This window comes from Triturus cristatus, chromosome 6 (assembly GCF_964204655.1).
Source record: "Triturus cristatus chromosome 6, aTriCri1.1, whole genome shotgun sequence".
Lineage (NCBI taxonomy): Eukaryota > Metazoa > Chordata > Amphibia > Caudata > Salamandridae > Triturus > Triturus cristatus.
Window position 1 is genome coordinate 903,520,391 of NC_140589.1, and position 11,622 is coordinate 903,532,012.

An 11,622-nucleotide genomic window follows, 5' to 3' on the forward strand; every position below is an offset into this window, starting at 1 on the left:
ATGATTGCAAATATTCCTGTACTTACCATTATATGTATAGGGACACAATATATTGGTAAGCAATACTTTGACACTGTATTTATGTTAAACGATATTGTTTACCTTGATATTGTGTCCATGATTCGTCACTGGACAGATAGGTAAGAGGGTCCCTCTCACTCCCATCCCCACAGGGAGCTGTAGGACCTTGCGTTACTCACTTGCAGCTGCTCCAATTAAATTATGACCCTATCATGTTCCTGTAATTTATCAATATTTGCATTATCTTTACAAAGTGTCAAAGTTTAATCATAACCGTACATACAAATTATTTATTCATATTTCATTGCAAACCATAGTCCATTTTAAAGGTTTAGAACTATACAGATTTCTTATTCCACCACTCATAACAAAACTCGTTCACACACACCCAAATGCGCCAATGTCTCTCATCCACCCTCCACTCTCACTGTTACCCATATGTTTAAAAAACATACTTATTTCACCATATTTGGGATCCATTGACGTTGGGCTTTACTATTAAAATAATCATGCTGCATTTTAGTGTATCTACTTTCTTTCTTTCATTTCCTTTTGTCACTACTGGGTCAAGTTCATTCCCATGCCTCTCATTCTTTGAAAACTTAACTACTCATTGCAATATATGGACGCAAAGGCCTTTTAAAAGGACAGAAAGATGGGTATCAGATTGGTATTGCTTTCTGCATGTCTACCTCACATCAAGAGTTAAAATGGGACATGCAATATGGAACTCAATTTTAATTGAAAGGTGATCTTGCTAAGGTTGTTCTAGTCGCTCAGATATTTGTTTTGGCTGTGTAACTCTTGGCCACTGTCTTGAGGTGGAAGGGCAGACATAAAGACATTTCCATATACAGAGGAACACAAGTTATTTTGTTATATGTAGATGTAATAATATTATTCTTAAATTTAAATGTCATGGAATAAGGCTCAGGGGCATATTTATCAAAAAGTTTCATCACCCTTGCACCACGCAAGGAGGCGCAGGGGCGACACAATTACTAATTCAGATTTACCAAGCCATGCAAGGCCACCTTGTATGGCCGTGCATGGTTTGATAAATAGAGAGTAATGCAAAGCAGCTCAGCGCAAAATTTCTGTGTTGCATTACTCTGTCCCAGGGAGGTGTTCAATGGGTGGAGCATGAGTGTTCCCACTCATCCATCCATGCATTTTGATGCATTCCCAGATTTACTATTACTGGTAGACGTGGTTGCGTCAATATGCTACACCACCCAAGGTGAGGCGTAACGATGAGAAATTTCTTTATTTCTCCTTGCTGTTTCCCCGTTCTATGTCTGCTGCATTTTGCAGCACACATAAAAAGAAGAAAATGTCTCAGAAGATTGTTTTTGTGCAGGAAAGTGCCCTTTTCTGCACAAAAACAACCCTGCCTGCAACACAATCACCCTTGCACCATGGTGCAAGGAAAGGACAGGAAAGTGCCAAATAATGTTACATTCAGCTCATTCCTGCCCTTTCACACAGCGCAGCAAGGTGGCTTGCTGCACTTCATGAAATATAGATAAAATGCACCTGAACATCTGAGGCACTACATGAGTTTGGTAGGTTGGCAGTTTTGAAAATGAATTGAGCCAAATCCTACATCTTCCCCTTCCACTGTCTTGCAGGGATCTCACATAAAAAATCACCACATTTCATTATCTGGGGCTTAAAACATATCAAAAAGATCTGGAGGTTATAGATGATAATGTTAGGTTCAATAAGATGGTGTTGCAGAATAATGTGGCGTTCTGCAAGTGCATACTGCTGTGAGTTAGGGTAGTGATTGCTTTATCAAAGATGGTGATGCTCCCGCACAAGTTGTATTAATTTATTAATCGTACTCTGGTGCTTTTAGTGCATTGTTTAAAGAACTGAATTTCAATCTACTAGATTTAATATGGTGGATATGTAATGCAGAGAAACATAGGACATTATTGCGGACCCAGAGACTCCTGCTGAAAGGTGGAGGGGTGGCCTGGGTTTCCCAGGCTTAGAATTGTATTATCTAGCCAGCCTAGTCCAGTGAGTAGCCATTTGGCTTGTCACGGACCTGGGGTATATCAGCCAGGCAAGCATCCTGACCCCAGTTTTGCAGCCTGCTTATTGGGACTAAGAACCATCTTTCCTTCTTGGTTAGGGTGGCAGCTTCTTGTAGGTTGCATTGCATGAGCAGGACTCATTTTACACTTGATGGCTTACCCAGCTGCCAAATAACTATTAAAATGGTTGGACAGAGGTATAGTTAGGGTACCCTCTTGCACTAGGATCAAAAGTAAAATTGCTGAAACTGATATAGATATTAGAGTCTAATTATAAGTTACACACTCAAGAATTCTAGAAGGGAGTGCTTCAGATGTATGCATATTTAATAGTACACAGAACTTACCTGGCCCCTTGAAAACCAATTAAAACATTCCCCTGGACCAGAATCGGCGGAATCGTTGTGGCCAATATGTACGCCCCCAGACAACATATTCTATCATATACTTTGCTCATCCTCAGAGCTCTCAATCTCCTGGGAAACTCTCACACAGCCGCTGACTATACTTACAGGTTTGACTAACATTGGAAAACCTGAACTCAGCCTGTTGGAGTTCCTTCCTTGACCTGGGGATCAGCATGTCCATTGATCTAGCTTTCATAGTAGTGAAATAATAGCAATGTCTTGGAAGTCCATGGGAGGACTGAGTCTGAGTAAACAGAAGCAAGACATGCAGCAGTGGGCTGAATGTGAGGTGACTAGTTTTCACATAGAAGTTAAAAAGGCAAAAGAAAATGAGTAAAGGCTTTGGATGAGTTATTGAACTCAGTACCAGATAGAACAGAACAGGTATTAAGTGTCACAAGAGATGCTCCATGCGAGAGACCAGCTGGGATAACAACCATTGGTGAGTCGGAGGAAGAGGATTAATGGTTGATGGTAAGCTGCACATCTCCACCATGGAAGAGAGAATAGGCTGTAATCGTATAGCACGTTTTGACCCCAGGATGACATCTGCTTTCACCAACGAATTCAGATGCAAATGAGTAAGAACAGAGGGCATTCAATTTTCTTTGATTCATTTCTTCAAAATACAAGTTCAGATTCTGCATCTGGTAAGGAAGTTACTTAGCACTGTGACTGAATACCTGTACTACTGTGCTATACTAAGTGTGTAATCGATAATAAGTCGCAATAAGACGTGCAAGGAAGCTTGTGCCATGGCTTGAATCAGGTATTATTATGTCATGTCATGTTAAGTTCTGTTATGTTATGTTATGTTATGTCATGTCATGAAATGTCATGCCATGTCATGTTATGTTATGTCATGTTATATGATGCTATGTTATGTTCTGTTATGTTACATTAGGCTCTGTGTAATTGTGTAGCTCATGACTCACCCGGGAGGTTATGCTTGTGCTCAAAGCAGGAGCTGCATGAGCCAACCTAGGACCGGTACAAGGCGAAGAGCGAGGCCTTCATTTCTTTACAGAATTTAAGAACTGAGGAGGTAACTCTGGTTTTCAGGTTCTGGTCATTAAAGGCTTTGGGTGGAAGCTAAGAGAAGACCCAACTGTCCGACCCGGTTCTGTGTATGTGGACAGTGTGTGAGTACTAATCTGGCCGAGCGGCGGTGTCTGGTAGGTTTGTAGAAATGTATGTGGTTCTTGAGGTATGTTGTGTCAATGTTGTGTAAGGCTTTGCATGTGTGTGTAAGGAGGTACGAGCTGTCTAGGTGATATATTGTTAAATCATTAAAATGCTGAAGAAAACTCATTACAAGACCAATTGTTCAGTCCTCATGTCTGTATAGTTAATACAGAGCAACCAGGCCTGTTTAGACCTATTGTCTCACCTCTGACAATTAATGTAGAGCCATAAGGGCCATAAAGACTGAGGGGCTTATTTATGAGGCCTTGCGACAGTTTTGCGCTTCAATTGCGTCACTTTTTGTGACGCATCTGCGGCGTAAAACATGCCTCCTGTTGTGCTCTATTTACAAAGTTACGCATCTAAGCAGATGCGTCACTTTTTAAACCCCTGCACTACATTAAACCTGCGTCAGGTATTATGTATGCAGGGTAGGCGTTCCCACGTAAGTAAGCCTCGTAGAAGTGACGCAGTGAAATCTACGAGATTTCACTGCACCACTTCTAGGGTACAAATGTGTCAAACTCTTACGCCTGCCTCACAGCAGGCGTGAGACTGACGCAGGCACATGGGGCTTGCCCCATGTGAAAGGACACATTGCTGGAGTTGCGTTACTTTTTTGACACACTACGGCAATGCGTCACTTTAGCGCTGAGAAGTGACGCATCGCTGCTTTCACGCAGCAATGCGTCACTTATCATAAATAAGGCCCTGAACATTTTGCTCGTTAAGAAGGTCTTTGCATCATATGAAGGAAATAAGATTTAGAGGAAGAAATTGTGTGTTGTGTTAAGCATAGGCAGTCAGTCTTGGTGGATTACATGCACGTTGATAAGGTAATATATATGTGCAAAGTTGAAATGGAGCAGCTGGGCATTATTATGAGGGCACTGGCTATCTTTCTGTAACAAAAAAATATTGTGAGTTTTTGCACAGTCGATTTGGGTTATTAATCACACACAGTCTCAGGTATGGATCCAATACCATAAACAATATTTCCTTCCAGTGTGCAGATCATATAACATTGCTGGAATTGTGCCACAGTATTTTGAAACAATGGCCTAGGCTGAATTTATATAGTACTAGTACCGACCAAAGTGAATGTAACAGTGTAATTGACTGGGAAGTAACAACCTAAACATACTTGTTTTTTTATTTGTAGGAATGAGAAGAAGCGTTTTCATTGGCTGTTGGAAATGAATTCATCGTACCTCCAGGGCCCACAGACGGTGCTCTACTGCTACGAGCATATCAATACTTCCTGTCTCAGACAGATCAGATCCGATGCCAATCTCTCAGTGATATACATCTTCATGGTGGGGTCAATAATAATCACAGTTGGAGGAAACATGGTTGTCATTATTTCAATCTCTCATTTCAAGCAGCTACACTCGCCAACAAATTTCTTGATCCTTTCATTGGCCACCACAGATTTCCTGCTGGGTCTTGTCGTGATGCCCTTCAGCATGGTCAGATCCATCGAGTCCTGCTGGTACTTTGGGGACCTCTTCTGTACGCTGCACACGTGCTGTGATATTATGCTCTGTACAGCATCTATATTTCACCTCTGCTTTATTTCCATTGATCGCTATTATGCCGTATGCCACCCACTGCAATACATGACTAAAATAACTATTCCTGTAATTGAGGGATTTGTGTTTATTAGCTGGACAGCTCCATTCATCTTTGCTTTTGGCCTTGTATTATCTGAAATTCATGTTGATGGAATAGAAGAGTATATACAATCAATCACCTGCACTGGGTTTTGTTTTCTCATTTTTAATAGGATCTGGGGATCGATGTGTTCTTTGATTTCCTTTTTCATTCCAGGCATTGTCATGGTAGGTATTTATATACACATTTTTACAGTAGCAAAACATCAAGCCAAAAAAATAGATGCAATCGCAAACAGACCAACACTCAAATCCAAGGGACACAACAAGGTACCTCTAAAAAAAGAAAGCAAAGCAGCAAAAACATTAAGTATAGTAATGGGGGTATTTATATTAAGCTGGCTGCCTTTTTTCATCCTCAACATACTAGACCCTTTCCTGGACTTCTCAACCCCTGTAGACGTATATAATGCTGTCCTGTGGATGGGATATTTTAATTCTACATTTAACCCAATCATATATGGGTTGTTCTATGCTTGGTTTCGTAAGGCGTTTAAAATTATCCTGACAGGACAAATATTTTCTCCAGGTTCTTCAACGTTAAATTTGTTCTCTCACAATAACTAGGGATGAACAAGGAGGTTTGCTAGGGCAGAAGATGTGCCCTCCTTAATAAATGCATTGTTAGACCTGTAAGCCATAGGGTGGTCTTCCCCCAAATGTTTTGCCTCTCCTCCTCCATTTAGGTGAACCTAGTTTTGTTGGTCTTAGATCTCTGGGCACATTACCACTGCTAACCAGTGCTAAAGTGCTGTGCTCTCTGTTTGAAACATGGTAACACTGGTTTGTACCCAATTGGCATATTTAATTTACATTTGAGTCCCTAGTAAAGTGGCACTGCATGTACTCAGGGCCTGTAAATTAAATGTTACTATTGGGCCTACAGCACCGATTGTGCCACCCACTTAAGTAGCCATTTAACCCCTTCACTGCTATGCCTTTCGCCCCCCCTGTGCTAAGCCTTTTTTGGGGCTGTTTGGGGTAGTTTGTGCTTAGGCCTCCCCATAAACTTTTGTTGACACAAGTTATCCAGGCCAAACTTGTGTCCTTTTTTTCCAACATCCTGAGAATGCTAAAGGAACCCAGGGTTGGTGGATTCCCCTTGAGAGGACTGAGATATTAGCCAAAATACAGCTACTTTTTGTTTGGGAAAAATGGGGAAAAGTGCTTTAGAAGAAAGCATCGGTTTTGTTTCTCAGCAAATGGCATCAATGAGGAGTTTGTAGTGCTACGGTCAGCATCTTTACATCTTTCAGGAACAGGCAGACTTGAATCATAAAACCATATTTGTCAAGACAGTTTTAGATTTTTATTGGGAGATAGCCCATTTCCCCTATTTATGTGCTTTCAACCTCCTTCCAGTTAGTGGTGGAAACATGTGTGAAGTCCATGGTGGATCCTGAAAAGCTATACATTTCTGTAAAGTAGTCAAAATACTGAATTCAGCAAGGGGTAATTTGTGTATATCCTTCAAGGTTTTCCTATAAAAAGTAACAGTTAAATTAAAACAAATTGCAATTGGGTTAAAAAACAGTCATTACTATCTACGTTTTCATCTGTAACTTTGTGCAACTGTGCCAGATTTTCCAAAAGCTATATACTGTTATATCCACTGGACCCTTCTGGTTGCAGGGATATATATGGTTTGTAGGTTCACCAAGAACCTGAGGTACCCAGAGCCAATAACTGATCTGCACCTTGCAATGGTTTTTCATTGTGTACCAGGTATACAGAAATTAATTTGGTAAATTATAAAGAGTGAAAAATAGTTATCAAGGAAACCTATGTATTTCTGAAATGGACACACAATATGGAGTATAGAAGCAGTGGTTATTTTCACATCCCTGAAACTGTGGGTACCCATCCTAACATGAGAATCAGAGGACATTTCTCAAAATGACTTCATACTAAGGGTGGGCAGAATTTGCCTAGTTGCGATAAGCAAAAATCTGCGAAATGGTAAAAAATCTCCGCAAGCACACAGAAAGTCCACGAATACATGGAATTGCTTGTTCGCGATGCTTTTTTCCTGTTCGTGAACGCTGTTTGCGTGCTCAGGGGGAAATATCTCGTGAACACGCATTTTGAGAACGCGAACAAGCAAATAATTCCACAGAACGCAGAATTTTGGGCAATTTCGCGTTCTCCGCGAAACGCGAAATTACACAAATTCTGCAAGCGGAACGGAATTTACCGCCCAGGCCTACTTCATACTCCTGGCCCCTTGATATACCTCTGTAAAAGAACTGTTGCAGAGATTTTTTCATTTTTGATTTGTGCTTTTGTATCATTAGAGAAGTAATTTAGCTTGGGTAGACATTGCTAATCCAAGCCAAATGTTTCTGGACAACATTATTAAAAACTGTGGATGTGTTGCAGTGATGCTGTATTATTTCAAGAACCATGAGACCTATATACTTCATTTTGGTGTCAAAACATAGGTTTTGGGGTTCAAGTAGTCTCATAGAGACAGAAAATGACTCCTCAGAGCAACCCTTCCACCATTTTCCAAAATGGCATCTGTATTATGATGTGTTTAGCAATCATATCAGTAATTCATTTTAATATTGTTTTTGTTTCAGGTTTTCCGTTGATTCAAATTCATAAACATGAGTGAAGCAGGTGATAGCAGAGGGTCTTTACCTCCTGAGAAAATGTTGCTAACTACAAAATCTGAGGAATCCTTCAAAAAAGAAAAATGTGTCATATGCAAATATAATCCAAAAGAAAAGCTAACATTAACTGTGACTGGACAGCAGAGAGTGCGAGATGCTGCAGATATACATCAAGACAAAGTTCTTAAAAGATTGAAACTGATGGATGAAAAGGATCAAATATTTTATCATTGTAACAACAATTGCTATAAGTTGACTACAATATGAAAAAGTCTTGAAAAAATTAATCAAAAAATAGCAGAAACCAGTGAATGACAACAAGAATCTAAGTCTTCTGAGAAAGCAATGACAAACAAACCTTGTGTTCATCCACTTAAAAAATCAATGGCTACCCCTCATCCACCTCCAACAACTGATTCGAAAGCAGAAGATCTTCAATGTGTTATCTGTGGTTTAGCCAGAACAAGAGCCAAAGGTATTGGTGAAAAAACAAAGTACAGAGTATGTGAGTCTCAAAAGGCACATGTTTTTTTTATCTGCAGCTAGTTTCTTCCAAGATGAAGTTTTCAGCTGGGTAGCTGATCTAAACAGCGAGGTGAATAGATTTGGAGCAGATTTGTATGCCCACCTGAGTTACATGCATGCATACATTTGAAAATAAGACTGCCAGCCTTCCATTAAGTTTGCACTCTTTCAAAAAGCAAATTAAGTTTTAAAGCCACTCTTGAGTGAGATCAGAAAAATAAAGGTCAATATTGATGAAACTTTATTGATCCATAATAATGAAATTAAGATTTTTCTGGTGAGAATGTACAGTGACAGAATTTGTTTTTGTCAGTCTAACAAAAGGAATGAGTCACTTATAGTGGTTTTAGCCAATTTGACTCCTGAAATTCTTGCTGCCAAAATAAGATCACATTATGCAGTAAAATCAGCAGGAACCAGTTTAAGAAATGTCTTGAAATATTTAGACTTTGGACTTAATTAAAAGTTTTGTGATGCCCCAGAGCTCCGCAAATCAAGAATGTCAACAAGAATGACTGATATTGTCTTAACATTTTTTACATCATTGTTTAATATCAGCAAAGCAAAACTGTTACAAACTAAAATTCTTGAGTTCAGAACAGAAGCCGATAACATTGATGATGGCTTTGAAGATATAAGCGAAGAAGTGGAAGACAACCCCATGAACCAACAGGCTTATGCTGTGCAATTGTACTGTCTTTTGCAAATCATGTTTTATGAATAACATCACAACAAAAAGAAAACTCCCCTGCACCTGATGACTTCCCACACAATCTATGACAAGTGCAAAAGTAGAAAGCGAATCACTTCAATGAAAAGGATTGGTGCATCAGCACGTTATAATGATATAGTATGGAGCAGGAACTTGTTAGCAGCTTATGCTGTAAATCTTGTGAATCCGACAACACACCACTTTCAAGCCACTTTACCAGGAAAGGATTTACAATTGCTGCTCTTGATAATTTTGATTTTGAAGACAGCTCTTCTTTCTCTGGAACATCCAGCACACATAATATTGCCAGGGTGTTTTTTCAAGACTGTACCAATGAAGTAACTGCTAGAAAACAAGCTGTGCCAGCTGTAGGCATAAACAAACAAAGCTGCAAACTTATAACCCAACTGCCTTCCCAATGTGTGTAAAATCACTACACTCTATCAACACAGTTTAGTCTACCAGAAAGTTTAAAAGTGGCTGAGGACATGGATCTTCTTCAACTTAATGCCGCGGTCCGCAAAGCTGATTTAACAGAATTTATAATATCGCTTACTTGGTGCGGACTGCAGGATGAAGAAAAGCCAGTTCCTCCGTGGGCTGGAATTCATGCCCGGATCTCACAGAATACTGTCCCACTGAAGAAGGTTGGGTTTTTACCAGTCATTCCATCTCCAGTCACAAACTATGCAACAGTATACACAGCTCTAAAAACATTTCCAAAATGTGCATGCTCAGCATGAAGGCCAACCTATTCTGACAATCCGTCTGCTATTATGGTGTTTTCTGTATTGTAGCTGACATTTTTAAGAGCAATCCAGTAGAATTTGATCATCTTTATCGGATGATGGGCATTTTACCCATGAAAAAGTTGTGTTGCAGTGTGCAGGAATTTATCTCAGTGGATGTGGCATAGACAATGCACTTATTGAGGCTGAAATCTTTGGAAGCAAAACTGTCCAGTCAGTATTGAGCGGAACTCATTATGTTTGTTTGTTACAAGGTATGCTCATCATATTGGAGATCATTAAAAAATTGCATTAGAATGCTTTCTAGAACAAGAATGACAAATTAGGTTTCACAAATCTTATCTCAGAAGTGAACGAGGCACAGGGTGCACTTCATTCAAAAGACATAATGCAACGCCAGGCAATGTTTAATACACTCCGTTCGAAATCAGAAAACCTAAAAACCATGTTAGTAGAGATTGTCAAACAATGGAAAGAACAATCAGAATTTTGGAAGTACTGGGGAAATGTTTTGCACATGATAGCTCTAGTGAAAAACTTGGTTCATGCTGATTGGGAAGGTGATTGGGAGCTACACGTTAACACTGTGGAGTCACTGATTACTGTGTTTTGTGAATTCGATTACATAAACTACCTGAGATATGGGTCCTGGTATTTGGAAAGAGTGAAGAAGCTAGAGATGGAAAAACCATACCTCTACAGAAAATTAATCCAAAGACATTTTGTGGTGAAAGACAGAGAGGGAAGGTTCAATGCTGTGGCTCCAGATATGAAACTGGAACAGACGATCCAGAGTTCACAGAAAAGCTCCAAGGGAATTGTTGGTTAGACACTTAAAAGTGAATGTGTTGCTCAACGGCAGCTAGTTTACTATGAAGTCCATTCTAATTGCAATGTTTTCAGAGAGATGACAAATTCAAAACTAACGGACAATCATGAAAATGTTCCTCACCACAAACTTGTGGGAAAGAGAGGGGAATGTTTTAATAAACATGTTGACAGCCGTCTTCATCTCATGCAACAGTAAGGTAACCCCTTTGCAATGACTGAACCTTTGCAACAACATTACTCTGTGACCAAACAATGTGTGGATAATGATATATAGAGATGTCTACTAGATGTCCTGGAACAGGGATTGAAACTGCATGCAGAACTGAAGCAGGAGAGATATGTATTGAACGAGAAAAAGCTGTTTGACATAACCACGAAAACTAAACTTCCATGCTTTAATTGCCATAGGAAGAGTTTAGTCCAACCAGCCACTACAAAACAGGTCACAAAAAATTACTTTTGCAAGCACAGAGATAGATTGATGTAGCAAAATAAAGGGGTGAGTTTATCAAGGACATTCTGTCACATGATCTTCTTCCAACAAACGCATTATTTGATGGAGATACTGCAACCAATCCAGTGAAGCACAAACTCATACAAGAGCTGGAAAAAAAATTCCCCTGAAGAATTGCAATTCGAAAAGGTATCCTCATTGAAACTTGCTAGTGTTGTGCACTATATGTCACAAATGCGAAAGGTCAAGATTTAATCCATTCAAAACTTAGGAGAGGTCGTTTAGACTGTTCAACAGATATCAAAGTCTGTGTGCACCTTGCAAGAACTTCACATTGTCTTTGACAGTTATCTTGAATTATCTGTCAAAGAATGAGAGAGAATCAGACGAAAGTGGAATAATTGA

At 39.6% G+C, this 11,622-nt stretch overlaps 1 protein-coding gene across 1 annotated transcript; it reads left to right on the top strand.

Moving 5' to 3' along the window:
• Nucleotides 1-4,854: 4,854 nt before the first annotated feature.
• On the top strand, nucleotides 4,855-5,898 carry LOC146820770 (trace amine-associated receptor 4-like). The gene has a single exon (XM_085609288.1). The coding sequence runs from the start codon at nucleotides 4,855-4,857 to the stop codon at nucleotides 5,896-5,898; it is 1,044 nt and encodes a 347-aa protein (XP_085465414.1).
• The last annotated feature ends 5,724 nt before the right edge of the window (nucleotides 5,899-11,622 follow it).

Bases quoted from the DNA above. Each gene is read 5' to 3' on its own strand.
- LOC146820770 (XM_085609288.1), top strand. From the start codon at position 4,855: ATGAATTCATCGTACCTCCAGGGCCCACAGACGGTGCTCTACTGCTAC.